This window comes from Artibeus jamaicensis, unplaced genomic scaffold, assembly GCF_021234435.1.
Source record: "Artibeus jamaicensis isolate MK-2021 breed Jamaican fruit bat unplaced genomic scaffold, CSHL_Jam_final contig_76, whole genome shotgun sequence".
NCBI classification, from domain to species: Eukaryota; Metazoa; Chordata; class Mammalia; order Chiroptera; family Phyllostomidae; genus Artibeus; species Artibeus jamaicensis.
In genome coordinates, this window is record NW_026521954.1 from 27,696,032 (window position 1) to 27,723,982 (window position 27,951).

At 60.1% G+C, this 27,951-nt stretch overlaps 1 protein-coding gene across 1 annotated transcript; it reads left to right on the plus strand.

Annotated features, from left to right (window-relative positions):
- The first annotated feature begins 804 nt into the window (after nt 1–804).
- On the plus strand, nt 805–26,096 carry CPLX1 (complexin 1). The gene is made up of 4 exons (XM_037126768.2): nt 805–909; nt 2,148–2,234; nt 19,383–19,558; nt 25,832–26,096. Exons 2-4 carry the CDS (start codon nt 2,204–2,206, stop codon nt 26,027–26,029), a joined length of 405 nt encoding a protein of 134 aa, XP_036982663.1. The 5' UTR covers nt 805–909; nt 2,148–2,203; the 3' UTR covers nt 26,030–26,096.
- The last annotated feature ends 1,855 nt before the right edge of the window (nt 26,097–27,951 follow it).

Sequence of the window (27,951 nt, forward strand, 5' to 3'; positions counted from 1 at the left end):
CTAGGGCTGGGCTCGCAGGACGCCCCCGTGCAAAGACCTCAGGTCGGGGTCTGGCAGCCTCCAGAAGGGGCCGCGGGCAGGAGGCCCAGCCTCGACCTTGCAGCGCCCCCGCGGTCCCCGCAGTGCAGCGCGCGCTGCAGCGGCGATCCCGAGGCCCGGGAGGGGGCGGGGCGGCCCGTCCGCGGCGACCTTCACGCTCCCTCCGCCGCGGGCCCCGCCGCGTGGGAACGGGGGTGTCTATGCGACAGTTTCCCTGAAAAATAGGTCCCACCCGGTCTGCCGGCCTCTCTCTGCCGGGCGGGGGGCGGCTCAGGAGTCTTGGGGGCTCGGTTCTCCCGCTCGAGGGCGGCGCGGCCGGGACCCCTGTCACCCCCGCGCCGGGGACCCCTTTCCCGTGCGCACCCGGACCGAGCGAAAGGGGACGCGACCCCCAACCTCCCCGCTCGGCCCGAGGGAGGACTTTTCCCGCGGGGGGTGCACGCCTGTCGGTCCTGCACGCGCTCACCGAGCGCCCCCAGTGAGCGGGAAGGCGGCCCCGCACCCGGCTCCGCACCGAGGGGCGCGGATGGGGCCACAGCCTCCGGATTCTGTGCCGCACCAAGCGGGCCGGGGTCGCGCGCGCGGGCTCGGAGGGCTGGAACCGCAGGACCCTCGGAATCTGGCCGAGAGGGCAGGTTCCGGAGGCAGACGGGGGCGCGGCGCCCGCCCCCGCCCTCGCGGGCGCCCGCGGCCCCGCCCTCCTCGTCACCGGCGGCGGGCGGGGGGCGGGGGCGCCTCCCTGTGACGCGCCCTCCTCGCCGTGCCCTTCAGCCGCCGCCGCAGTTCCTGGGGCGCCACATGGACCCGGCCAGCCCGAGCGCGCCCCGCCGCTGACCGTCCGCACGCCGCCCGCGCCCCGGCCCAGGGAAGGTAACTGTTTCCCGGTGCGCAGCCCACTGGCCGCCGGGCCGCCCGGCCCGAGCCCCGCGCGCGGGCGCGCTCCTGCCCGACCGGCGCTGTCCGCCGGCGCGGTGCTGAAGCGGCCCCGCGGCCTCGCGGCCCCGGCCCGCGCCCCACTCTTTCGGGCTCCTTCTCGACGTCCCCTGCCTCTCGCGGTTCCCCTCGTCCTCCTCCCTCGTCCCCTGTCTGCTGCGTTTTCTCTCCTGGCGCGCTCCCGCCTGAGGACCGCTCCGCAGAGCCGGGCAACTCGCCCGCCGCAAAGCCCTGGGGGTGCGGCGGCGGGAGCCCGGCCTGCGCCCCTGGGGGGCTCCAGCGGCCTCACCCCCACTTCTCTGCACCTGGGCTCGCGGTTTCCTCTGAGCCAGGAGCCGGAGGAGAAGTTTGGGAGCGGATCTGCTTTGCGGCAGAGGTGCTTTGCGGGGAGGGGGGGCAGGCCCGCCACCCCCCAGCCCAGCCCTCACACTCAGGTTCTCCTTCAGAGGAAGGAGAGGAAAACCCACAGTACAGTAGCTCTGCGGGGACCTGGGGTCCCTGCCAGGAGAGACCCCACGGGGGCCCAGCGGGGGGTGCAAATGCAGCTTTTACCGGGAGCGCCTGCCTCCTCACCAGCTTCCCACTGGCGGGGGCCCAGGAGGGCCCCACCTATGCAGACGCTGCTGGGGGGTCCCCCCCACAGTGGGGCCCCCGCTGGTTGTCCCACCCCAGAGTTTGCAGTTAGCACCCAATATCCCCCGGAGGGAGCCCAGCCTCCCAACACCCCCCCCCAGCAGCCGCCAGGATCTCCCTGAGGTGCACCCACTCAGGCCCCACCCAGCTGCACCCTGTTTCTCAGCTGGACCCAGTCCCCGTGGCCCAGGGCCCACCAGGGAAGCAGCAGAGCCGGTCACCTTCAAACGCCCCTGGCCCTGCCCCTGCTTGTCGCAGGCTGGCTTCTCTGAGCGGTGCCCTCCCCTAGGTGGTGAGCACCCCTGGGGTGTGCCCCCAGGGCTGGTGAGACCACTGTGCAGATCCAGTGGGGGTCCTGGAATCTGCTGGTCCTGGGCAGGGTGTGGGGTGGAAGTCCCTACTGCAGGGACCCTCCTGGGACTGGAGTCCAAGGCATGATGCTTTCTCAGACCCCAGACCACCCCCTGGGGGGCGGGCAAGAAGGGAGCCTTGCAGGTCGGTTAGTGGGTGGGGCCAGCCTGTGACCCTCTCCTCTCTTCCAGGCACAGGACTTCACCGCACTCGAGTGTGAGTTCAGACCCTCTGAGGAGCCATCGTCATGGAGTTTGTGATGAAGCAGGCCCTGGGAGGTAGGGACGGGGGCAGGGCAGGTGGGCCGTGCCTGCTGGTGGCCGCTGCACACTCGGGGCCAGGGTGCCGCAGGGGTCAAGGGCTGAGCAGCGAGCAGCCCACTCAGCCTGGCGGGGACACCTCAGGACGGTTTTCAGGGCCCCACAGGCAAGTGAGCCCTGGCTGCTGCAGTGAGGGTGGGGGGCGCGGAGACAGAGCTGAACCTGGGGTGGGCGCAGCAGGCTGAGCCCAGCGGCAGGAGGCCGGGCCCCAGACCCCTGTGAGCCTGCCGCCCACCCCGAGGCAGTGTGACCTGTGCGTTTTCAGGGAGGGGACCACTCCCAGCCCTGCAGAGTCCTTAGAAGGGGGTCCTGTACCTTGTGGCCACAGACCCTGGCCCAGGAGGTGGCGGGCCGCAGGCCGAGGTCCACACTGGTGCAGAGGCTTTGGGGCAGGGCCCTCAGCTCAGCCCAGGCCCGGGGCCACCCCTGCTCGGCTCTGCAGCAGCTGAGATGGAAACCTGTGGCCAGCGCCTGACAGCCATGGCCAGGCTCCTCCTTGGGTGTCATCCTCGGCCACGCCTGACCCGGTGCTGTCCCCGCCGGGCGTTCACCGGTGCCACACAACAAGTCACCCCAGGTGCTGCCGCCGGGTCAGGGGGTCGGGCGCCAGGGCCGGAGGTGGGTGCCGAGGCCCTGTGCCGGGGCAGCAGCCCCGTGCGGCCCTGTCTCTAGGACAAAGTGCGTGGACAGACACTCGGGCTTGGCTGGGGGCCACACTGGGAGGTTTTGTGGTCTGGGAGAGGCTGCAGGTTGCATCTAATTATAATGATTACGTCACCAGGACGTGATGCAGGAACAGCCAGCATCCAGGCGCCGGGAGGGAGCCCTGCTCCTCCCAGCCCGCCCCAGGCAGTTAGAGATAATTAATTAGGTGGCTAATTCAGGCCCTGAGGTGGGCTTACAGGAACACCGAACTACCTGATTCGGCTGTCTACACGCCTGCAATCAGCCGGGTAATTGCCCGCACTCCCTTCGTTTGCTGTCAGCCCAGAGTTTCTTCTGTGGTGGCGACGGGGCGGCTTTTCAAAGGTGGGGGAACCACGGAGAGGCACCCCCAGGGTGCTCCGGGCTGCGTGGTGACCCCCCACATTTGCTGCCCCGGTGCTGCCTGAGGCGGGGACTGTGCCTGACCCCCGGGTGAGACCTGCTTTCCTCTCGCCAGGCACTGGGGATCAGCGTGGGTGACAGGGAGACAGACAGAGACACATTTCCCGAGACGGGCAGACAGGAGCCCCCTGTCTGCAGACAGGAGAGTGCGGAGGAGCCTGTAGGAAGGACCCGGGCAACAGTCTTGGGAAGTGAACCGAGACACAGGCAAGGGCATGGAGGTGGAGAACGTACAGCCCAGAACAGACCCAGGACAAGACAGAAATGGAAATGCCCCAGGACCCGTGAGACAGAGGTGGAGGAAGGCAGACGCGCTGCAGAGGCGACGAGGCTTCTGGGAGCCAGGCGGGGGCGGCGGCGGGGCCAGAGAGCCAGGCAGAGCGAGAGCCGAGGGTGGCGCCCTGCAGCAACGCCTGCAGCGAGGCTGAGGGTCCCGAGGACACGGCCTGGAGGTGTGAGGGCAGAACACACGGGCACAGAGACAGACAGACAGACACAGATGTGTCAGGAACAAAGCAGAGTCGGGGACAGAAGCCTGAGAGTGGCCCCGCGCACCCACCCACACACGCCTCAGAGGCTCTCAGCGGGGGAGGGAGCCCGGGAGGCCTTCCCGAGCTGCTCTGGGGACAGAGCTGGAGCAGCCGAGTTAAGTCCCAGCCACCTGCGGCTGTCCCAGCCCAGTGGTCTGCAGTGGCCAGTCCTCTGCTGAGGACACACTCCCCAGTGCCTCCTCCGCTGCCCTGACCTGGGCCCGAGGCAGGTCCTTTGCTGGGGACAGAGGCTGCAAGGTGCCTGCCTGGTGGGGAATCTGGCACCAGACAGGCAGACAGACAGGCAGACAGACAGACAGGCAGGCCAGGGGAGGCTGCAGGCCTCCCACGTGCATGGCTGTCCTCTGAGCCTCGTCTTCTCCGGGGCTCAGGGCACCCTGGGACGAGGCACCCCTGGCATGGCCCTGGGTGGCGAGCAGGGGCCCAGGGGCCAGCTCACCAGCCATCCTGGCCTGTCACCCCAGCAGCCTCTCTGAGGGCAGGTGGCGGTGGTGCCCACAGAGGGAGGGACAGCCGGCTCCCCTGCAAGGACAGGACTCTCGGTCTCTGGGCCCTGGGGCGGACACCAGAGCCTTACAGGGCAGCGTCTGTAAGACACCCCTCCCCCCTCCCCCCCAATGGCTTTGCTGGGGTCAGCCCGAGGGCCGGTGGGGGCAGGATTCTCTCAGGGCCAAATCATACAGGGACATGTCAGCTGTGGTCAGCTTCTCTCCAAGAGAATGCGCTGGAGACCTTTAGAGGTCAGTGCTGCCCATGGGCCGGGAGAGGACCCCCGATTTCAGTCAGTCCTGGACAAAGGAGACAGAGGCTGAGCCCGTGGTAGCCACGTGGGGACCAGGCCTGGAGCTGGGGCCTGGCACCCCAGCCACGTGGCACGGTCTGCGTGGCTCAGTCCTCAGGGTGCAGTTTGAAGAGACTGTTTTCCCCGAGGCCAGGACACCGAGCATGGCCCTGGAGCTGAGTCTGCCCCAGGCCAGCGTGTGGGCTGGTGCCAGGTTCTCAGGGCTGGGCGGACGCTAATTGGGCGATTTCTGACCAAAAGACCCGGTCCGGCCACAGCGGGTCAAGGGGTCCCACAGGTGAGGGTGGGCGTCGGCGCTGGGTAACAGACGACAACACGCCTCAAAGGACAGTGAAGCTCTGTTCCGTTTGTTGCAAGGACAAGCAGGTTTTTATATTTTCATTTGAGGTAGTGATTAACATTTGCAGGTGTATAGCATGATCAGTTAAGGAGAAAAAATCAATACAAAGGTAACCAGGAAAAGTATGAAGGTTCTCATAGATTTAGTTATAATAAACAAAGATTATTTTAACCAGGAGAGCTATTAATCAGACAATTAGAAGTATCTTATTGTATATTAAAGTTTCTCAGAATTTGTCATAGGACAAAAGGATACGCTAGATTGAGTAGAGAAAATAGGAAATTTATTATAAGGCCCTTGTGATGTCTAACTTAGCTATCTATCTTTTTTTGTCTAAAATGTTTTTCTGTGTACCATAAATTCTGACTCCCTAGTGACTGTTTAGTTTGTAATAACTAACTAGCTTTTGTTATTTCTTTGCCTGTCTAGTTGATGTATATTCTTATTCAAGGTAAAGGAGGGGCTATTCCTATGTTGCAGGGGGCTTCCAAGGGTACTTCTTTTAAGTTTCTCTAGGAGTTCTTTTATAGACATGTTTTGTACTTTGATTCCCTCTAAGAAAGAGTGAGATCATCTCCTGATTTCCTAGAGTTTTCTAACTTATCTTGGGTGTTTTTCCAATGATCTGTTATTGATTAAGCTTGAATTCTCTGATTGTTCTGGTTGTTTCTTTGTACCTATATTCCCTGACGTTTCTAGTATGATATCATTATTCTGTTCATTGAGCCGGGAAAGGTCTAGGCACACTGTCTGAATCACTGCCAGGGTATTCATAATGATTAAAGCAAAAAGGGTCATGATCCCCAAAGCAAGCACAATCACAATAGGTATTGCAAGCCCTTCCATGCCACGTCCACCAGGTTGGAAACTGCTTCCTTGAAGTCTTACACCCCCTCTCAGGACCTTGTCACGGAGAGAGGGATCCAACAGTGGATGCGGCAGTGGACATGGCGGTTGGCTGTCCTGCCGTCTGCCTCAGTGAGACACGTTCTGTGCCCAGAACACGTGCAGGCCTTTGGGTGCTGCGTGGAGGGAAGGCAGGGCTTCCTGGAGGTGGGACGTTTGAGGCGGCTCCAAGGAGGGTCAGGCAGCAGGGACACCGCTCGGGCAAAGGCTCAGGGCCACGGCGGCGGGGACAGGCACAGAAAGCCGTGGAGGTTGGAGGGACAGCCGTGGGCTCCCAGTGGCCTGGTCAGTGTGGACCACGCCCTGTGGGGAGCTGGCCACCCAGGAAGTGGGGAGGCCGCTGTTTCAGGGACAGGGACACCGGGGCTGTGGGCCCGTGGGAAGGAACAGCCGTCCTGAACCTGCACGACTGAGTTGGACAGCAGTCCCCAGGTGTGGGAAGGGCTGGGCCACCACCCCAGCCCTCCATGGGCAGCCCTGGACACCTCCAGGGCTCTGCAGCCAAGGGCCTCCGCACCCTGTGGGGGGTGGGCTGTTTGCTCTCAGCCCGGTCGCCCCTGGGGTCCCCAGATGTGCCCAGGTCGGGGCAGGTATGGGAGAGCAGAGCGCCCTCCTCACAGCTCCCACAGGTCAGTGGGACTGGGGTGCCAGTGGGGGCACCTTCCTTCATGATCTGGGAGCCACTCGGGTGGCATCTGCTCTGCCTCCTGGGGCACCTGCTCCATGGACCCCACACTAGGGACCCTGAGGCCTTTACCGGTCACATTGTCCCTCACCCTGCTTCCTAGGACCTCAGGTCAAGGGTCATGGAGGCAGCCTGCGGCCCCCAGTGGTCCTGTCCCGACCCCTGTGTCCACCCATTGGAATCTATACAGAGGATGAGGCCAGACCCCCAGTCCCAACACAGGTTCTGAGGGTGGGTGGTCCCACTCTCTCCCCTGTCTGCCTGTCTGTCTGTCTGGCGCGACATCCCATGGACCTGGGGCTGCCCCACAGGGACTCTGACCAGGGGAGGCCGGGCTCTGGTGTCTGGGAGACTGGAGGAGCTGGGACCTGAGCTGGGTGGGCTGCAGAAGGAGCGGATCTTGGGGGAAAACTTTTGAATTCTGCTTTTGACGGAAATCGCAGAGAACCAGGCAGACTGGCCTGCACTGAGGTTGGATTCTCTCGTGTGAGGGGTGTCAGGAGGCAGCTGGGCTGCTCAGCAGTGTCCTCAGGGACCTGCTCCCGGGCCACTGTCAGCCCAGCCTGCTCCTTGCAGTGGCGAAGCGGCTGCTGCTGCTCCGACATCCCATCCACAGTCAGGGCCGGGGGAGGAGAGGGACACCCCTCATCTGTTCAGCCCGTGTGTTCGTGAAACCTTTCGGAGGGTTTTCATTCATGTGTCATGTGTCAAGGCCACCTCACCTGCGAGCACAGCAGGGGTGGCCTAGTATTGGGCAGAGTGTCTGGCCCACCAACTCGGAAAAGCTTGATTTTCAGAGGCAAGAGCGCCAGACTGTGAGCCCCGCCGGCAGCAGTGAGCATTTGATGACAAAGCGCCAAGAGGGCCAAGGGGGGGTCCCAGCCCCGCCCACTTCATGGGTCTGGAGAGGCTGTGGAGCCCGGATGCTCTAGAGAAACTGCTTTTTCTACCAAATCTGTGACAAGCGGGGCTCCCCTGAGGTCAGGGCGCTCCTGGTCGGTCATGCTGAACCTGAGCCACAAACCCCTCGGACTCGGCGTGGGGAATCGGCGGACATGGTGCCATCAGCCGATACACTGGTCTATTTTTGCCTCGTCGGCTGGTAGGGGTTTCTGGCTGGCGTGACCGCATCTGCTCGCCCGGGGTGGCGTTGCCGCACCGAGTGCTGGGGCGGTGCGTGGAGCAGGGGTCAGGCAGGGGTCAGGGGTCACTCGGGAGCAGCGGCCACTCTGTGCAAACCCCGGCACTGGTGCGTTTCAGAGAACTCAGTCTCACTGGCCGAGCCCAGGTCGGCAGACCAGGCGAGGGGGCCGAGGGAGCGAAGGTCCTTCTGAGGTCCCTGGCCCTGTCAGAGGGTCTGCACACAGACACCCTCACTTCTCCGGTTGTGGGGGACAGGCCCCCCTCAGCCCAGTGGGCTCAGTCAGGGACTCTCACTCCCTCTCCTTAAGGGCAGCCTGGCAGGGTGAGGGGCAGCCCCCATCCTACCCCACGGGTCCCCTTTGGTCCCGTGGGCTTGACTCAACTCTAGCAGCCGGGCAGCCGGGTGGACTGAGGCCAGGCAGCTGCTCAGGCCCCAGCGGAGGGCTCAGGATGCTGAGAGCTGGGTGCTGGGTGCTAAGCGAAGACGGACGGGGAGTTAGTCCTGCAGAGACCCCAGCAGAACGGCCGGCCTGGGGCCCTGGCAGGCCCTCTGCGTCGCTGGGCCACCTGCATGTAGCCTTCCTTCAGAAGTCTTTGGACTTCAAGCCCAGGCCAAGCAGGCGCCTGGCCCCTGGGGCGTCCGCTGAGCGCAGACCCTGTGGGAGGACCTGTGACTCGCCCAGTGCCCCCAGCTGGTGGGTCACCTGCTGCCCTGAGTTGCTGCTGCACCACCAGTCCAGCTGAGGCCACGGGGTGTAATGTGGGGGGCGGGGATGGGTTCTAAGGGGCTTCTGTTTGCCAGGCCCTCCGGGAGGTGTGGGGTGGGGGTCCAGGATGGCCGGGCCCCCCTCCTGGGCCTGCCTCCCACCCCCGGGCCTGTCCCCTCAGCAGACAGGCGCCTGAGACTGTCCCCAGGGTGCAAGGGCGGCCAGGTGAGCAGCGAGAGGCTGAAGGGAGAGACAGCCAAAGGGGGTCCCAACTGTCCCCAGCGCCCGGCGGCCGCGCCATCTGTCGGGCTCTCTCATTGGCATTTTCATCTCGCCTCTGTCTCCGTTCGTCCTGTCCTGGAAGCCGGGGGCAGACACCGTACTCAGGCCGGGGCTGCCCCCACCCCCGCGGGTGTCTGGTGTCGCTGGGGCCAGGGGGGCGGGGGGAGCAGGGGGCTTTGTTCCCAGACAACTAACCAAGGTTTGTGGAGCCATGAAAGGTCTTTTTTTTTTTTCCAGGTTTTCTATTTTTTTTTCTTTTTTTTTAATTTATTTTTTTAAATTGATTATGCTGTTACAGTTGTTCTATTCCCCCCTTCATTCCCCTCCACCCTGCCCCCCCATCCCCACCATTACCCCCCTTTAGTTTATGTCCATGTGTCTCAAGTCCTTTAGGTTCTATATTTCCCATGCTATTCTTGCCCCCCCCCCCCATCTATTTTTTATCTACTGTCTATGCTACTTATTTTCTGTACCTTCTCCCCCCATCTCCTCCTCCCATCCCCCTGTTGCTAACCCTCCTTGAGATCTTCATTTCTATGTTTCCACTCCTGATCTAGCTGTTCTTTTAGTTTGCTTTTGTTTTAGGTGTGGTTGTTAATAACTGTGAGTTTGTTGTCCTTTCACTGTTCATGTTTCTCTAACTTCTTTTTCTTAGATAAGTCCTTTAACATTTCATATAATAAGGGCTTGGTGATGATGAACTCCTTGAATTTGATCTTATCTGAGAAGCACCTTATCTGTCCTTCCATTCTAAATGAAAGTTGTGCTGGATAGAGCAATCTTGGTTGTAGGTCTTTAGATTTCATGACTTGGAATATTTCTTTCCAGCCCCTTCTTGCCTGTAAGGTCTCTTTTGAGAAATCTGCTGACAGTCTGATGGGGACTCCTTTGTAGGTGATTGTCCCCTTAGCTCTTGCTGCTTCTAGGATTCTCTCCTTCATTTTAATCTTGGCTAATGTAATGATGATGTGCCTTGGTGTGTTTCTTCTTGAGTCCAACTTTTTTGGTACTCTCTGAGCTTCTTGGATTTCTTGGAAGTCTATTTCCTTTGCCAGATTGGGGAAATTCTCCTTTATTATTTGTTCAAATAAGTTTTCCACTGGTGGCTGTGCCTTTCCCCCTTCTGGTACCCCTATAATTCGGATATTGGAGCGTTTAAAGATGTCCTGGAGGTTCCTAAGACTCTCCTCATTTCTTTGAATTCTTGCTCCTTGACTCTTTTCTGTTTGGCCATTATTTGCTTTCTTCTGGTCCACTCCATTGATTTGAGTCCCAGTTTCCTTTTCATCGCTATTGGTTTTCTGTGGAATTCCATTCATTTCCATTAGTTCAGCCTTCATATGTTTCTCTAATTTGTGGCTATAATCAACCAGATCTGTGAGGATCCTGATGACCAGTGTTTTAAACTGTGCGTCTGAGAGTTTTGCTATTTCTTCGTCGCTTAGATTTATCTCTGGAGCTTTGAGGTCTTCTTGCGACATTTTTGGTCTGTTCTGGCCCTTTAAGTGAGAGAAGCGGCGCCTTGGACTCCCAGGTCGCTGGGTTGTGACGCTGTATGTGGAGGCGTGGTCAGAGCAGGGAAATGGCGGCGCCCACTACCGCCGCGGCCGGTCCAACCGCCCACTCCCTCGCCTGTCCGCTCTCGTGCAAATAGGCGACCGCAGTCAACACGCAGCACCGCCTCCCCACTGTCTCCTCTGCAGTCGCTCACCTGGTGGGTTGCTCGGTCGCTCACTAGGTCCAATCCTGCGTTTGGAACCCGTGCGTCTGGATTCGCGCGTCTGGATTCCGCACCTGGGTCCGTCCGACCGAGTCCTCCTGTGCAACCCCGCTTCACCAGACGCCGGTTTCGCCCCTTACCGGTCGGGCTGAAGAATTTGTTGTTAACGGACTTCCGAAAAGTTCAATTTTCCGTGTTCTGGTTGTGTTTTCTGATGCTCATATTTAGTTGTCCCTAAACTTGGTTGTGTGAGAAGGCACGGCACATCCACCTATGCCTCCATTTTGGTGGAAGTCCCGCCATGAAAGGTCTTGATGGGACAGGAGAGGTGTTTCCTGGCATTTCCAAGTGGGTACAAAAGCCACAGAAGCATCTCAGGAAATGAGGGAGGTGCGGTCCGAGCCCACGGGGTGGTGGCTTCCCTGGGGCCAGCCAGGTGGCAGTGACCCTCAGCCAGGGTCAGGGAGCGGGGCCTGGGGGGCCCCTTACACGCAGGAGGGGCGGGCTTTGTCCCCGCCAGGAAGGGCGCTGCAGGAGCAGCTTTCCTTCCGCCGTTGCAGCCTTGCTGTTTCCCCGGACCGACCAACGGTGGGCAGTAAGCGGGGCCCGGGGCCCGGGGCCGGAGGAGCAGTCGGAGGCTGTGCCTCGGGGCGGGACACCCCCAGGCCCTGCAGGTGGCAGCTTTGCTTGTCCTTGGAACCTGGTTTGTTCTTTGACCCAGGGTGCTGAGGGGAGCCCCGCCCATGCCGCTGTGGTTTGGGGGCGGCTGCATCATCTCACCCAGCCCCTGTCTCCCTGCCCTTTACGTGCAAGATGCTTCCTCACTGTTTCATTGATTTTATCCGACTATGAGGACTATTTTTTAAAGATTTTATTTATTTAGCCCTGGCTGGTGTAGCTCAGTGGATTGAACATGGGCCTGTGAATCAAAGGATCGCGGTTCGATTCCCAGTCAGGGCACATGCCTGGGTTGTGGGTCAGTTCCCTGCAGGGGACACACGAAAGGCAACCATACATGGATGTTTCTCTCCCTCTCTCCTGCCCTTCCCCTCTAAAGATAAATAAATAAAATCTTTTAAAAAAAGATTTTATTTATTTACTTATTTACTTTTAGAGAGAGGGGAAGGGAGAAAGAGAGGGAGAGAAACATTCACGTGTGGCTGCCTCTCACACACCCCCTGCCGGGGACCTGGCCCACAACCCAGGCCTGTGCCCTGACCGGGAATCAAACCAGCGACCCTTTGGTGAGTGCAGGCCAGCACTCACTCCACTGAGCTTCGCCTGCTAGGACAGGACTATTTTTGTGAATTTACAGAGCTTCCGCAGCGTTCTGGAGCCGAGGTGCCCTTTTACAACATTACTTCAGCTCTAATTGTCGTGTGGGAGGGGCAGGGTGCATCTGAGCCCAGCAGGGACGTTGGGGGGGGCTCTCCCCACAGGCACATCTCCCTGCGTCTGAGCACCTCAGACCTGTGGGGTCTGCACTCTTTGTTCGCAAAAGTGTTTTGATTTCTGCATTTAGTTCTTTTTTTTAAGTATATTTTATTGATTATGCTATTACAGTTTCCCCATTTCCCCCTTCACTTCCCTCCTCCCTGCACACCCCTCCCCTCACATTCCCCCCTTTAGCTCGTGTCCATGTGTCTTACTATTCTTGCCCTGCCCCGTCTGTTTTCTCCCCACCGTCTGTGCTCCTTATTCTCCCCCCTTCTCCCCCTCCCCCTCCCCTGTTGCTAACCCTCCGTGTGATCTCCATTTCTGTGGTTCTGCTCCTGTTCTGGTTGTTTGCTTAGTTTGTTTCTGGTTTTGTTTTAGGTGTGGTCGTTAGTAATTGTGAGTTTGCTGTCCTTTTACTGTACTTGTTTTTTATCTTGTTTTTCTTAGATAAGTCTTTTTAACATTTCATAGAATAAGGGCTTAGTGATGATGAACTCCTTTAACTTGACCTTATCTGAGAAGTACTTTATCTGTCCTTCCATTCTAAACAAAAGCTTTGCTGGATAGAGCATCTTGGGTGTAGGTCCTTGCCTTTCACGACTTGAAATACTTCTTTCCAGCCCCTTCTTGCCTGGAAGGTCTCTTTTGAGAAATCTGCTTACAGTCTGATGGGAACTCCTTTGTAGGTAACTATCTCCTTATCTCTTGCTGCTTCTAGAATTCTCTCCTTCATTTTAATCTTGGGTAATGTAATTGCGATGTGCCTTGGTGTGTTCCTCCTTGGGCCCAACTTCTTTGGGACTCTCTGAGCTTCCTGGATTTCCTGGCAGTCTATTTCCTTTGCCAGATTGGGGAAATTCTCCTTTATTATTTGTTCAAATAACTTTTCCACTTGTTGCTCTTCCTCTTCCCTTTCTGGTACCCCTATGATTCCGATTTTGGGATGTTTAAAGATATCCTGGAGGTTCCTAAGCCTCTGCTCACTTTTTTGAATTGTTGTTTCTTCATTCTCTTCTGTTTGGTTGTTTCTTTCTTCCTTTTGGTCCACTCCATTGATTTGAGTCGCAGTTTCCTTCCCACACTATTGGTTCCCTGTGCATTTTCCTTCATTTCACTTAGTGTAGCGTTCATTTTTTTTCATCTAATTTGCAACCAAGTTAAACTAATTCTGTGAGCATCCTGACCACTAGTGCTTTGAACTCTGCATCTGATAGGTTGGCTATCTCTTGGTTGCTTAGTTGTATTTGCTCTGGAGCTTTGATCTGTTCTTCTGTTTTGGCCATTTTTTTTTGGTCTGGTCATGCCTGTTATGTATGAGGGACAGAGCCTTAGGTGTTCATCAGGGCGGGGCAACCCAGTGGCTGGGTTGTGACCCTGCACATGGTGGTGGAGAGGGAACAATGGTACTTGCTGTGCTCTCTGTCAGATTTCAGTCCTTTCCGCCACTTCCCCCGAGCAAACTGTGCCTTTCTGGTGCCGATTCCCATGTGGGTGGGCTTGTGTGCTTTCTAGGACCCTGTGGGTCTCTCCAATGAACTCTCCTGTGAGGCTGGGAGTCTCCTGGCACCTCAACCTTCACAGATGTTTCCAATCAGTGTTTTGAAGCTATATTTTCCAGCACTGGACCCTGGGTTGTGTGGTCTATCTCGCTCCCCAGTTTTGCTTGGTTTATCTGCCTCTGAATGCGGGACCACCCGATCTGCCAGCTGCCTCGTTGCCGCGCCCCTCCACAATTCACCGCCTTGCTGGGTCCACCCCCTTTGCCTATGCACCCGGGGTCCACCAGCCACGGCTTTTTTTTGCCTTTGACCCTTGTCCGCCCAGCCGCCAGACCCCACCCCTCTTACCAGTCTGGACGAACGTGTCTACTTTAACTCCTTGTTTGTCGGACTTCCATACAGTTCAATTTTCTGTCAGTACTGGTTGTTGTTTTGTTTCGAAATTCTTATCCTTATTTTGGTTGTGTGAGGAGGCACAGTATGTCTACCTACGCCTCCACCCTGGCCGGAAGTCCTGCGTTCACTTCTATTAGAGACATTTAGATGCATCTAATTTGTTAACGTGGAAGTGGACTTTCCCCATTATTAAAACAGTAGATGTTCATTATAGGAGATAGAAATACTAAATAGAAAGTGGAAATGCTGCCTCACTTTAAAATTCACCTGTTATTATCGCTCATGGCTTTATTTAAAAACATTTTTTTTACCCTGGCTGGTGTGGCTCAGTGGACTGAGCACCGGACTGTGAACCGCAGGGTCGCCAGTTGGATTCATTGCCGGACCGATTCCCAGTCAGGGCACATGCCCGGGTTTCAGGCCAGGCAGGGGGCGTGTGAGAGGCAATCACACATTGATGTTTCTCTCCCTTTCTTCCCTTTTGTCTGGAAATAAATAAATAAAATCTAAAAATAATTTTTCCTGGAGGAATGCCTTCAGATCCCGTTTTAATTGCACAAGACTGTGCAGAGCTCTTTCTGCTGTTTGCTGACTAGAACCAGCCGGGGCGGCAGGTTGGGGCAGAGGCTGGGCAGGGCGGCCACAGTGGCTCTCAGCTATGACCGCTGATGTGTCTGGCCCCTCGGCCCCATGAGTGGGAGGCGTCAGGGGTCTCTGTTTGTTCTGTAGACAGGTGTGGACAGAAACTCACCTTTGGGGGTGGGCTACAGAAGCAGCCCACCCCAGTCCCGGGCACTGTGAGCAGATCCTCGCCCACCTCCTGCTGCCCCTGGCCCGGCCCCGGGGGGACGGTGTGGTTCTCATCCAGGCTGAACGCAGTGCCATGGGGCTGAAGTGACTCACTTCGCAGGCCGCCCCCGAGACAAGTCCGCTCGTGCTTCTCAGTTAGGAGCTCACTGTGGCCCCCTCAGAACCTCTGTGGTGTCCTGGGACAGACTGGGGACCCTGCTGGGGACAGACCTCACCCCTCCCTTCCTGCCCCTGCACAACCTCGTGGCCCTGCTCACCAGGCTGCCCCCCTCTGGTGTGGGACCCTGGTGGCACGTTCCCTCAGCCGTGTACTTTTCTTTCTAAATATTTTATTCACTTATTTTTAGAGGGAGGGAGGGAAGGGGGGAGAGAGAGAGAGAAACACAGGTCTGGGCCCTGACCCACAACCCAGGATGTGCCCTGACTGGGAATCGAACTGGTGTCCCTGTGGTTCACAGGCCGGCGCTCAGCCCACTGAACCACACCAGCCAGGGCCGTACTTTCACTTTCTCCACCCTCAACCCACCCCGAGCTGTAAGGGCTCCGACGAGACTTGCAGCCCGCAGAGCAGGGGGCCGCTGCAGCTCATCCCGATCCTGTTTCCAAGGGCCCCCTCTGGCCTTGCTGATCTCAGCTTGGATAAGCTTCCTCTTGCTTTCAGAACATAAGTGACCCTTCGGTTTGCCCTGTAATTAATGAGCATCTCGTCGCCACCTGATTTTCTGTGGAATCTTTATTCTACACCTACCAGCAGCCCCCCTGAACACCATGCTCCATGCTCCAGGCTCCAGGAGAACCGCAGCAGCTGCCCCAGGACATTGGCACGTCCACGGCCATCCGAGGCGGCTGTCGGGCCCTCACTTGCCTCCTGGCCACGCCCTCGGGAACTTTCGGACGTGAGGGCTCCGAAGGCCAGGAGGAGGCCCCTGTCCGCCCTCACCCGGGAGAGGTGGTTAGACTGGGTACAAAATTCCAGATTCAAAACAGTTTCCTTCAACATTTGGAGTCTTTCTTCCATGCACTTCCAGACCCTAAAGCTGCTGTGGAAAAGCCAAGTGCTATTTTTATTTCCAGGGCCTTCACGTGACCTTTCCCTCTCTCTGGGGGCTCTCACGGTTTTCCTCCCACCCTCCTGGCTTTCCGAGATGCCAGGATTTCAAGACTTCACTGTGGGTCTCTCGTCCTCCCCGCAGGCACGTCCCTCAGCTCCAGGCCATGGCTTGTTGTCGCTCTCCCAGACACCCCCTCTCTCCCCACTTGTGGCGGGCGGGGCCTCCTGGGCTCCCTGCGGGGTGTGCGTGCCGGCTTTTCTGTTCAGGGGTTTTGTGCAGCCGACAACAGGACGTGCGGGTTGGCAGGGCCCGGGCGGGGCCTCTCAGGAAACGGGCGCCCGCCTAACCCCAGCGTGCGGTGGGCCCGTCGCCTCTGCCCCCAGTGCCAGGGCTGGTCTGCGTTCAGAGGGCCTCAGGTTCAGCTTCTCCAGGGAAACAACTTGGATTCCCTGCTGCTGCCTGGCGGCGGGGCCCCAGCGTGGGGCCGGACCTCAGCCTGTCCGTCGCGGCCCCCACCCCCGCCCCCAGAGCCTAACGCCGCCCACTGCTGGAACCCAGCCCCAAAATGTGGTGCCTGCGTGGCTTTGTCCCCCTCTCCCTTCCCTGTGTGTCCTGGTGGGTTATTAGGTTAAATCTCTCACTTCCCACTGGGAAGCGCGGGGAAGCAGGAGCGCCCTTCTGAGGAGCTGCTGTTGGAGGACACCTGCCCTCCTCCTCCTTTCCTCTTCTTCCTCCTCCTCCTGCTCCTTCTTCTTCTTCTTTTCCTCTCTGTCTTTCTCTCTCTACGCTGATTTTTGGCATCATTCTTGCGCTGATTTCACAAAAATGAACTATGGAATTTCCTCCTTTTTTCTCCCTTCCAAGGACACTCTAAATACCACTGGACCTGCGTTTCCTGACTGTTTGAAACGCTCCGTCTGTGGATTCTTAGACATCGTTCTCAGTTTAGACATTTTTCAGAGGCCATTTCATTCCAGTTCTCAGACGTGTCAGGACAGCGCGTCCAGAGCGCTCCGGTCGCGTGGTTCCCTCGGTCGGCGGCCACTCTCAGGAGTGTCCGAGCCCCGCCTGCCTCTCCGCTTTCCTTCCGCCCAGCAGGCCGCTGGTCCGGGCCGAACCGGGCACCGGACCCCAGCTTCTCCCCGGAGCAGGTCTGGGTGGTGAGCTGTGCCCACAGCTCCTCGGCCCAGGCCCCCTGGCTGAGGCCAGGGCACAGGAGTGTCCCATGTGACCCGGGGGCGTGGCGGGTGTTCCTGGGAGTCTGCGGCCCCTGACGTTTCGCCATGTGGAGGCCTCGGGTCTCTGGTTCCCAGACGCAGCCACGGGGACTGGACTCACGTTCCCACTCGTTTGCCGTTGGAGACCCCCCTCCTGCGTCCACGAGGCCAGCGCAGGACCCCCGTTCCCCCACCCCCTTCGGTCAGACACCCGGGCCGTGGGGCTCCAGGTAGAACTGCGCGGTGCCTTAGTTTCCTCGTCCGTCAAAGGCCGCCGCAGACCCTCTCAGGAAGGCGGTGGGGTGGGTCCTCTTGCTTGGAACCAGGAGCGAAAGGCAGAGACCCCCCCCCACAGTACCACTCAGCCTGACCCCACGTCCCAGGGGGAGATCAAAGGGCACATGCAAGTTCCTCACAGGGTCCACCACTAACCCCAGCGCGGGGCTCCAAGCCCTTGGCACTGGGCAGGGCTTGTGGGCTGCCCAAGGTTCTGCTGGGGACGCCCCAAGAGCCCGGTCCATGCCCATGGCCAGTGGCTTTCCAGCCAGTCCCCAGCGTGGATCTGCTCCCCAGAGGCGTGACCTCTGCCCTCACCCCTGGCCCAGGAGAGGTCATCCAGTCTTTCCCCGATGCCCCGCCCTCTGCTGGGCTGCCAGACCCTCCCTGACCCCTCTGGCCAGTGGACCAGCCCAGAGCTCAGGTGGACACCGGGGATGGTGGCACTCGAGGGCCCCGGGCAAGACCCAAAGGCCAGTGTTGCAGAGCCCAGCACACAGTCGGTGCTCAATAAATGCTTGTTACAATTGCCAGAGCGACAGCCTTGTGATTCGTGAGGTGTGTGGGTTCAGGGACCCAGCCCGCCACGTCAGTGTGGCCTCGCCGGCCCCCCACTGGCCACTGCTCTTCCCCTCAGGGGAGGGAGGCGGATGGCCCGCTCGCACCTCCACGTCAACTCACCTGTGCTTTCCCGGGGCCTCTCTCCAGAGGCCGGCTTCTTGTATGCGGAGAACAATGCACAAGGCACCACCTGCCACGGGCACCCGCAGGCCAGGGAGGAGGCGGGGAGGGCTGGGAGGTGGCGGCCAGGCGGTGGGGTTTGTCCCTGCCTCCCTGCCCCCGCGTGGGCCTGGCCTGGTTACCAGGGGAACTGGCTGGAGAGCGTGTCAGCGACTCTATGACCCAGTTTCCCTGGTCATTGGCCTGGAATCCGCTTTTCGAATTTCTGCAGATGTGGCTGAGAACCAGCCCTGGGGGTGTCAGTCTGTCTGGGTCTGTGCCACAGCCAAGCACCCGGGGCAGGGCCTGCCGGCAGAAGTGTCCGGCAGCCAGGAAGGCCTGTGTGATCTGCACGGTCCAGCCCCAGGCAGCTGGTGTTCAGCCCGGAGCTCAGCCACAAAGTTGCTTTGTTTTCCACCCACAGCGGTGGCTTTCCGAACTATGCCTTCCGCGCATGGGAGGGGGCGCTCCTGAGCAATTGGCCTGCAAAGGCTGCGTCCAGCAGACAAACCTGCAGGAAAGGGGACCTGTCCAGGTTCGGCCCTGCCACCCGGTGAGGTAGAACAGTAGTAGCCCAGTAGCACCAAGAGCGCCAAGCACAGGGGGCCGCTGCCTTCGTTCTGAGGGAAGCGGGTTGGGCTGGGCCTCGAGCCAGGCTGGGGCGGGCATGGGCACCTCTGGAGATGCTGTGTGGGCACCTGAGCACACAGACGGTTTGGTCCTGAGGCACCTGCCTGGCTGGCCTGGGGCAGTGCTCGTGAGGGATCAGGGGGCAGCCGCTGTCACTGGGAGCAGGGGGGTCTCCTCGGTGGGGTGGGCCGGCTGGCCATGTGGGGGGGGCAGGGGGGCGGTTAGTGATGCTGACCTTCAGTGCCGCCCCCTCTGCTGCCCTGGGGATGCAGTGTGAAGGGCACATCTGCTGCTCTGCTCCCCGGAGCCGCCAAAGGGCCAAGGCTCACTGTGGTGCCTTCTGGAATCCGAGGCTGTAACCACAGCACTGCCCTGTGGGACAGGACACAGGGGCGTCCGGGGACGGGCCCGTGTTGCCTGTGGATCAGGAGCCCGACAGAACAGTGGTGGCCGGCGCAGCGGGAAAGATTAGGCCCCGAGTGCCCAGACTCGGCAGCCACCCACAATGGTCCAGCGCTCAGCCACTCCTCCAGCACCTTCGGAGGCTGAGCCTCGGCTGGACACAGGTCCCAGGGGAGACTCACACCAGCCTGCTCCAGAGGCTCACAGAGACACGTGTGTGCGCACACACAGGGACACAACCACAGCACAGTCACACACACGCAATCCTGCTTCCTCACAAACAACCTGTGCGGCCCTCCACACACCCCCACACACGAACCCACGCGTCCCTCTCTGGACAGAACGTGCCATAGCCCTGCTGGGATGCGTCCACCCGGCAGGCTGTCCATGTCGGGCTGCCTGGCTCACTCTCTTCTGTTCCCAGGGGCCACCAAGGACATGGGGAAGATGCTCGGGGGTGAGGAGGAGAAGGACCCTGACGCCGCCAAGAAGGAGGAGGAGCGGCAGGAAGCCCTGCGGCAAGAGGAGGAGGAGCGCAAGGCCAAGTACGCCAAGATGGAGGCGGAGCGTGAGGCCATGCGTCAGGGCATCCGAGACAAGGTGGGGACCGGCCAGCTGGGGCAGGGACAGCTGGGCCCTGGGGGCAGGGGAGCCCCCCACCCGCCCACTGGGAGGACAGCCTTGAACCTGAACTGACTCAGGGAGCCTTCACCCCTGGGGTTGCAGGGCTGGGCTTGGGTGCTGGGGACCCGCCCTGGATGGAGACATACTGCCCGGGGAGGGGCTGTGTGGAGCCTGAGGTCCCTTTCCACCCCTCTGGCTGCACCGGACAGACCTTTGGCTTATCCACTCAGGAGCTTTGGGAGGTGGTCCCATGGGGTTGCAGGACAAGTGAGGTCCTGCACCCCAGGGGACCTCACATCTGCCACACAGGCTCGCTAGGGATCACAGTGCACTCTGGGGACCCCCAGGCCTTCTTGCTCCTGACGACCCGTCCTTGGGGTGGGGGCTCCCGTGGCATGAAGGGTGAGCCCACTTGTCCAGTGAATGACGTAGCCTCCCAAGGTCCTTGAGGCCGTGCCATCTGAGGTGCTTGACCCCGCCCCCAGCCCCTCCCAGGCTGGGCCTCCCCCATCAACGGCACTAGTGTCTCTGGATCAAGGTCCCTGTTGGGAAGTGCGGCGTGGGCGCGATGCTTCACTGGGTTCCTTCCTGACCCCAACCTCCAGGCCCCCAGCTCTGGGTGGCCCCGGCCTTTGTAGATGAAACCCTCAGCTGGGGCTGGGTGGGGGTCTGGTAGGCTTCCAGAGAGGTCGTCCACGGTGGCTGGCCTGCACCAGCTGGGATGCAGGATGGAGAAGCTGCTGGGCTCTGCCTTGGTTCGATCCGGAAATGGCCAGCTTCCCGAGGCTGGTGGGAAAGCCAGGACTCACGAGTGGTCAGTGCGGGGGGGGGGGGGGGGTCCTTCCCTGGGGACTGCCACTCCTAAGCCCCGTGCCCCCCCCCCACTCCCCATGGCCCTGCCGCGTTCAGGAACTGTTTGGGGAAGAGCCAGGAAATGGGCACCATCAACCAGACCCCACGGGTGCTGTGCTGGGGCACAAAAGGAAGAGAGTGGGGCGGGGGTGGTAAGAAGACAGAGGCCGAGAGGAAGGCAGAGAGAAAGGGAGACAGAGGCAGAGAGAATCGCCTTGGAGTTCCCCCCCCTGCCTCGCCTTCCTGCGTCAGACGCAGCTCCGGAGAGCGCTGACAGGTTCCGGACCCTGGAGCCCCAGGCTTCCCCGCTGCGGCGCCTCCAAAACCTGGTCCCCTCCCAGCGAGGAGCCCGCGGTTCAGCCCCACAGGCCCTGCAAAGGGGAAGCGCGGACAGGGAGGGGAGAGGGTGTTGGGGGGGGAACCCCTGGTGGGGAGCTTAGGGCCTGGCGCCTCCGCCCCGCGGCATCCCCTGCACCGCCCAGTGGCTCCGCCCCCCCGCCTCACCCCCGAAAGGTCATCGGGAGCCCAGGCCCTTCTCTTTTTTTTTTAATTTATTTTTTTATTGATTATGCTGTTACAGTTGTTCTATTCCCTCCCTTCATTCCCCTCCACCCTACCCCCCCGTCCCCACTATTACCCCCCCTTTAGTTTATGACCATGTGTCTCAAGTTCTTTAGATTCCATATTCCCCTACTATTCTTGCCCCCCATCTATTTTCTACCTACTGTCTATGCTACTTATTTTCTGTACCTTCTCCCCCCTTCTCCTCCTCCCACTCCCCTGTTGCTAACCCTCCTTGAGATCTTCATTTCTATGTTTCCACTCCTGATCTAGCTGTCCTTTTAGTTTGCTTTTGTTTTAGGTGTGGTTGTTAATAACTGTGAGTTTGCTGTCCTTTCACTGTTCATGTTTTTTTTTTTTTTAACTTATTTTTCTTAGTAAGTCCCTTTAACATTTCACATAATAAGGGCTTGGTGATGATGAACTCCTTGAATTTGATCTTATCTGAGAAGCACTTTATCTGTCCTTCCATTCTAAATGAAAGTTTTGCTGGATAGAGCAATCTTGGTTGTAGGTCTTTGGATTTCATGACTTGGAATACTTCTTTCCAGCCCCTTCTTGCCTGTAAGGTCTCTTTTGAGAAATCCGCTGACATCGCTTCTCGGCCTTTTGGCTAAGATCAAGTGTGGAGAAATCCGCTGACAGTCTGATGGGAACTCCTTTGTAGGTGACTGTCCCCTTAGCTCTTGCTGCTTCTAGGATTCTCTCCTTCATTTTAATCTAATGGCTAATGTAATGATGATGTGTCTTGGTGTATTTCTTCTTGGGTCCAACTTCTTTGGGACTCTCTGAGCTTCCTGGATTTCCTGGAAGTCTATTTCCTTTGCCAGATTGGGGAAATTCTCCTTTATTATTTGTTCAGATAAGTTTTCCACTGGTGGCTGTGCCTTTCCCCTTCTGGTACCCCTATAATTCGGATGTTGGAGCATTTACAGATGTCCTGGAGGTTCCTAAGACTCTCCTCATTTTTTTGAATTCTTGCTTCTTGACTCTTTTCTGTTTGGCCATTATTTGCTTTCTTCTGGTCCACTCCATTGATTTGAGTCCCAGTTTCCTTTTCATCACTATTGGTGTCCTGTGCAATTCCATTCATTTCAATTAGTTTCGCCTTCATATATTTGTCTAATTTGTGGCTATAATCAACCAGTTCTGTAAGGATCCTGATGACCAGTGTTTTAAACTATGCATCTGAGAGTTTTGCTATTTCTTCATGGCTTAGATTTATACGCTCTGGGGCTTTGAGATCTTCTTGAGCCATTTTTGGTCTGTTTGTGCTCTTTAAGTATGAGGAGCGGAGCCTTGGACTCCCAGGTCGCTGGGTTGTGACGCTATATGTGGAGGTGGGGTCATAGCGGGGAAATGGCGGCCCCCTCTGCTGTTTCTCACAGCTGGGTGAGGAGCAGCGCCTTACATGGTTCACCGGGGCCGGGCCACTTAGGTCGCTGGGTTATGACGCTGTACGTAGAGGCGGGTTCATAGCGGGGAAATGGTGGCGCCCTCTGCCGCTTGCCGCTGGGGCTACTGGCGCTGCTGGCTCTCGTCCAATCGCCCACTCCCTCGCTTGTCTATCCACACACGAAGGCGCGACCACAGTCAACCCGCAGCCCTGCTCCCTGGCTGTTTCCCCGCGGTCGCTCCCTCGTTCGCTCACTAGGTCCCACCCTGCGCCTGGGTTCTGCTCGCCTGAGTCCGTCCGACCGAGTTTTCCTGTGCAACCCCGCTTTGCCAGCTGCTGGTTTCGTCCCTCTTACTGGTCAGGCTGAAGAATTTGTCATTATCAGACTTCCAAAAAGTTCAATTTTCTGTGTTCTGGCTGTGTTTTCTGTTGCTATTATTTAGTTGTCTCTGAACTTGGTCGTGTGAGGAAGCACGGCGCCTCCACCTGTAGGCCTCCATCTTGGCGGGGCCCCAAGCCCTTCTCTGCTAGGCCGGGCCCAGGTAACTCGCCCCCAGCCCTCCTGCTCTGCAGGTGTGCCTCCCCCGGTGGCCCTCGCCGTCCCTTGCTTCCTCCCCAACCCCGCACCCAGAACCCGTGGGGAACGGTTAGCGAAGGGGGCGCTGAGCTGCGGGGTCCGAGGCCCCATCAGCTGGGAGCTGAGCGGCGTCCAGCTCCCCGGGCCACCTCACCGGAGGGAAGCGGAAGGCGGCTGGTAGAGCCTCCCGCTGCCCACCTGTGCGCGGGCCCAGGTGGGAGGGCAGCTGGGCCCCCCTGCGCGTCATCTACACGTGCGCCTCTTGGTTTGCCACGTGCTTCCTGATTTGCATACCCACCTTCAGATTTGTCTGCTCGCCGCCGGATTTGGGGCTTCCGGGTCCGGGTTCCTCGGCTCTGAGACGGGGAGCCACCCTCCCCGCGCCGAGCTGACGGGTTCCAGCAACCTGCCCCTCTCCCTGCCCCTGAAGTCACTGGGCCAGTTGGAGGTTTGTGCTGGTGAGAGAGTGGTGGTGGTCGCCGATCGTCACTCATGATGGCCGGTCCCAAAGAGCTCGCCGCATCGCCCGGGGCACTGGCCGCCGGGAGCTCCCTGCCGGCCACAGGGCGTGTTGTTCTGGGGCTGGCGTCTGGGCGTCTCTGGTAAACAGCTGTTGGTGGACAGCAAAAGCCGGCTCTCAGCCGGTCAAGCCACGCTCTGGGGTGCACCACAGCTCAGGAGCCTCACGCCAGAGTAACGAGGACCCTTGGGTCAAGTCCGGAGTGAGTGGCTTGAACCTCAGAAAGCTTTCGAGCCTCCAGAGCAACTGGGCTGGGGGCCGGGGGCGTCTCCTGGACCCCACAGGGGAGCATCCCCAGCTGCTTGAAGACAGGGTCCCTCCACCCGGGAGGATGTTCCTCTGCTCAACTCCGTGCCACGTTCCCGACTGTGTTCCCACCAGGACCGCATGTCCCCTGAGCACACTCACCTTTGCTGTGAGTGAGGGGCAGGCTCTGGGAGGCACGGTGTCCTGGGGCAGCACAGGGTCCTGCGCCACCCTGGCGCACACACGTCCTTGGACAGGAGGCGGCTGCTGGGTTCCCTGCCCCTTGGGACAGAAGCTCTCTCTGCTCTGCCCTTGTTTCTGGCCGCCTTCCTGCCCCCCCCCCGGGGGCCCTCGACCTGGGCAGAAACACTCCCTCGAGATGACCCTGTGTGTCCTCAGGGGTCCTGCAGCCTGCTGGTGACTGACCACCGCAGACGCCCACAGCCTCCCCCCGTTACCTCTTCACCCCCACTGCTGCTGCTGTTCCTGTGTGCTCCCCCAGGGAACCCGGGGCCTCAGACCAAGAGGTGCCCCTACCCACAGCCTGGTGGGTGACCAGACCCCCAAAGCCAAGGGGCCAGCTTGGCCTCACCCTGGGTGAGGGCCCCACCAGCCCTAGGGCAGAAGGTCCTTCTGCGTCTCCCGGACTGCCTGGGGCCGCAGTGTCCCCGGGGGCCAGGACGCTGACGGGCCGACGGGGCCTGTACTGGTCTTCCAGAAGCCTGCCCCGGGGTCCCAGAGGCCTGGAGGCCGGACTGTGCTCCCTCTGAAGCTTGACGGAGAGGACACTCCCCTGTGCTTGCTGGTTTCGGGGGCACTGGCAGCTCTGAGCATCCTCGGCTCCTGTGCCAACCTGTCGGGTTCCACGCGGCTTCCTCCTCTGTGTCTCACAGATGCGCTCGTCAGACTCAGGGCCCAGGGCTGTCTCGTTTTTGGTTTTGCCTTAACGATGTCTGTAAAGGCCTTATTCCCCACATTTGGTCACATTCTGAGGCTCTAGGGACACAGATGCATTTTATTTTATTTTTTAAGGATTTTAAAAAAGATTTTATTTATTTGTTTTTAGAGAAAGGGGAAGAGAGGGAGAAAGAGGAAGAGAAACATTGATGTGCAAGAGATATATTGATCAGCTGCTCTTGTGCACCCCCACCTGGGGGCCCAGCTGCAACCCAGGCATGTGCCCTGACTGGGAATGGAACCAGTGACCCTTTGGTTCACAGGCCAGCACTCGATCCACTGAACCACACCAACCAGGGCTAAGGAATATTTTTAATCCTCATCTGAGGACATATTTATTGATTTTAGGGAAAGAGGGAGTGGGGCGGGGGGGGGACGGACAGAAACATCCTGAGGTTGCCTCCTGTACGCACCTGCCTAGGGCTCAGGCCCACAGCCGGGTGCGCCCGGACCGGTAACGGCGCCTGCAGCGATCGGCAGGGGTGATGCCCTAACCCCTGGGCTGCCCGGCCGTGGCTCCAGGTGACGTGGATTTGGGGGAACGGTCTACTACAAAAGTGAGACCTGGGCAGGGTCCAGGGCAGACACACAGGAAGCCAGCAGTATGGGCTGAGGGTCACATCCCTCCACCAGCTGCTCACGGAGTGCAGAGGGGTCTTCCAGGGGCTGGGGTCATGGCTGTGTCCAGGGAGACTTGGCCAGGCATGACAGTGTGGCCGTCCAGACCGGGACCGAGGGTCTGGTCAGCCAGCCACAGAGCAGTGGGTTCTCTCCGCCGAGGCTCCCGGTCTGGCTGCTCCTGTAACAAGCCCAGGCCAGACTGAGGGTGGTGCGGGTTCCTCAAGGAGGCACCGCTGGGGACAGGGCCAGGCTCAGGACGCCCGCACGCCCCCGGATAGGAAGATGCCCTACACCTGTTCTCCTGCCCGCATCTCCGGGAGTCCCCTCCGGGCCCCCTCATGGACGGGGACTTCCCCTTGTTTCCCACGTCCCGGTGGCTGCTGGTGGGGCCCCCCTTAGCTGCGGGTGCACAGGACTCCTCAGGCTCCTCGCCCAGGCCCGCAGCGAGGGCCCTGCCACCACCCCAGGTCCTGCGAGCACTGGCCTGCGGGGACCCCTGACCCAGCGCTGTCCCCACAGTACGGAATCAAGAAAAAGGAGGAGCGCGAGGCAGAGGCCCAGGCTGCCATGGAGGCCAACTCGGAGGGCAGCCTGACGCGGCCCAAGAAGGCCATCCCACCAGGCTGCGGGGACGAGCCAGAGGCGGAGGACGAGAGCATCCTGGACACGGTCATCAAGTACCTGCCGGGGCCGCTGCAGGACATGTTCAAGAAGTAATGCCCGCCGCGCCCGAGCCCCGCCCCGCCCTCCCCCACCCCCTGCCCGAGCCCCTCGGAGGCCCCTGGGGAGGTCAGGAGCAGAGTGCAGCCCCAGTGCGAAATAAGCCATAGCCCCCATCCCTGCGCCCCACGCCCCTCCCGCAGGAGCCTCCGCCCGCCCCTACCCTCCGTGCACGGCCACGCACCGCCAGGTGGGATGGGGGCTGACCCCCAAGGCTCCTGTGGTCCGTGCCCGAGACCTGGGTCCAGTCTCTGGGCTCCTGTGGAGCGGGACGGTTGGACCTCCCCCGCACTCCCCAGAGCCTGGAACCCCCTTATCGCTCCTGCCCTTCACCGTCCACCCAGCAGCGTCTGAGGCCGGGCCACTGGCCACCCCTCAGCGCTTGATGCGTGCTTGTCCGGCCCCAAACTCAGGAGCACAGCCATAGTGGGGGAAGGGGGCATCGTGCGGGCTGGGAGGGGGCGGGAAGGGCAGTGGCAGGTATCTGGGCCCCAACCTCAGGGCAGGGGTGGTTAGCCCCTCCCCGTCCGGATCAGCCTGGACCCCCCAAGCCCCTCCTCCCACACTGAGGCCTATCCGCTGGCTGCCCACCCACCTCCGTCTGAACCCATCGCATTCATCGTCCGTCTTGTCTGTCCTTCCCTCCCCCTTGGCTCGCTCCTCCCGAAGGCTTTGCTTCTTCTGAACGCCACGGCCCTTTTCTAAGCTGAGGGAAACAAAGCAATATGAATGGGGGGAAGCCCCCACCCCCAGAGTGGTGGTACGCACCCTAGTAGGTCAGCTCCCCTCAGTCTGGGCCCAGCCGGCCTGCCCCGCCCCCCGTCCCAGGTGGTCACCATCCTCTCCGAGGCTGTTCTGGGGGAGGCCGGCTCGCCACCCCTTAACCCCGGCCCCCTCAGCGGTGCAGGGGAGGATGAGCCCGCTGCTTCCTGAGCGCGGGGCAGCCGGCGGTGTGTCCCTGCCCCTCCCTCCTGCGGGACACTGTGGCCTCCCCAAGCCCTGCTTTGTCCCCTGTCATGGGTAACTTGCATCACAATGTGTTGAATCTCAGGTAAAGGTCTAATGTGTTTGGGGAGTTTATCTGGACAGAAAGCCGGTGGCCTGGCCCCGGGCCATTTGCACCCGCTGTGGCCGGGTGCGCCCCACACTGCTGCGGAAAAGCCATAGCAACCAGACTGCAATACCACCCGCGGGGCCCTGTGCACCCGCTCCTCCCGCCTCCCGGTCTTTTAAATGCCCGTGTCCACACCTCCGAAGGCCAGCTCTGCGTGGCCAGGGGGTTGTCCGGCGGAAACCCCGCATCCCAATCCCAGCACTTGGGGCGCCAGGGCAGCCTAGCTTAGCGTAGACCTTGGATGTCGTCCGTCTGTCTGTCCTTGCGCCTGTGCCTCCTCCCGCATGTCAGGGGCACTGCGTGTGTTCTCTCCGGATGGAATCACAGCCAATAAACAACACCGTGATTTCATACCATGTAGACATTCTCTCTGGAGTCCTGATTCCTCCCAGGAGGCGAGGTCCTGCTGTCCCTGGGCAAGCCAGACAGGAAGCACCTGCCCCTCCGGCTGGGGCAGCAGTGGGGTCTCCCCACCACCCTGACCCGACTCCCCTTCACTAAGGCGGCCCCAGCCAGAGTGAGCGCCCCCCCCCCATCTCCAAGACCCTTCCCAGGAGTTTCCTTCCCCACAGCTACCCCAGCCCTAGGGGTCTGGGCCCCTCCTGCACTTCCCTGAGGGGCTGCCCCTGGTCTGTCCTGTGCTAGGTGCCCCTCTCCTATGTACTCTGGGGGGCCTTGGTGCCCCACTGCCACTCTGGGTCCCCCACGCCAGGGGGAATGCCTGCCCTTTGGGGCCCAGGTGGCTGAGGTACTAGTGGGACCTGCTTACCGGGGGAACCCCAAACCGGCAACAGAACCGCCCTAC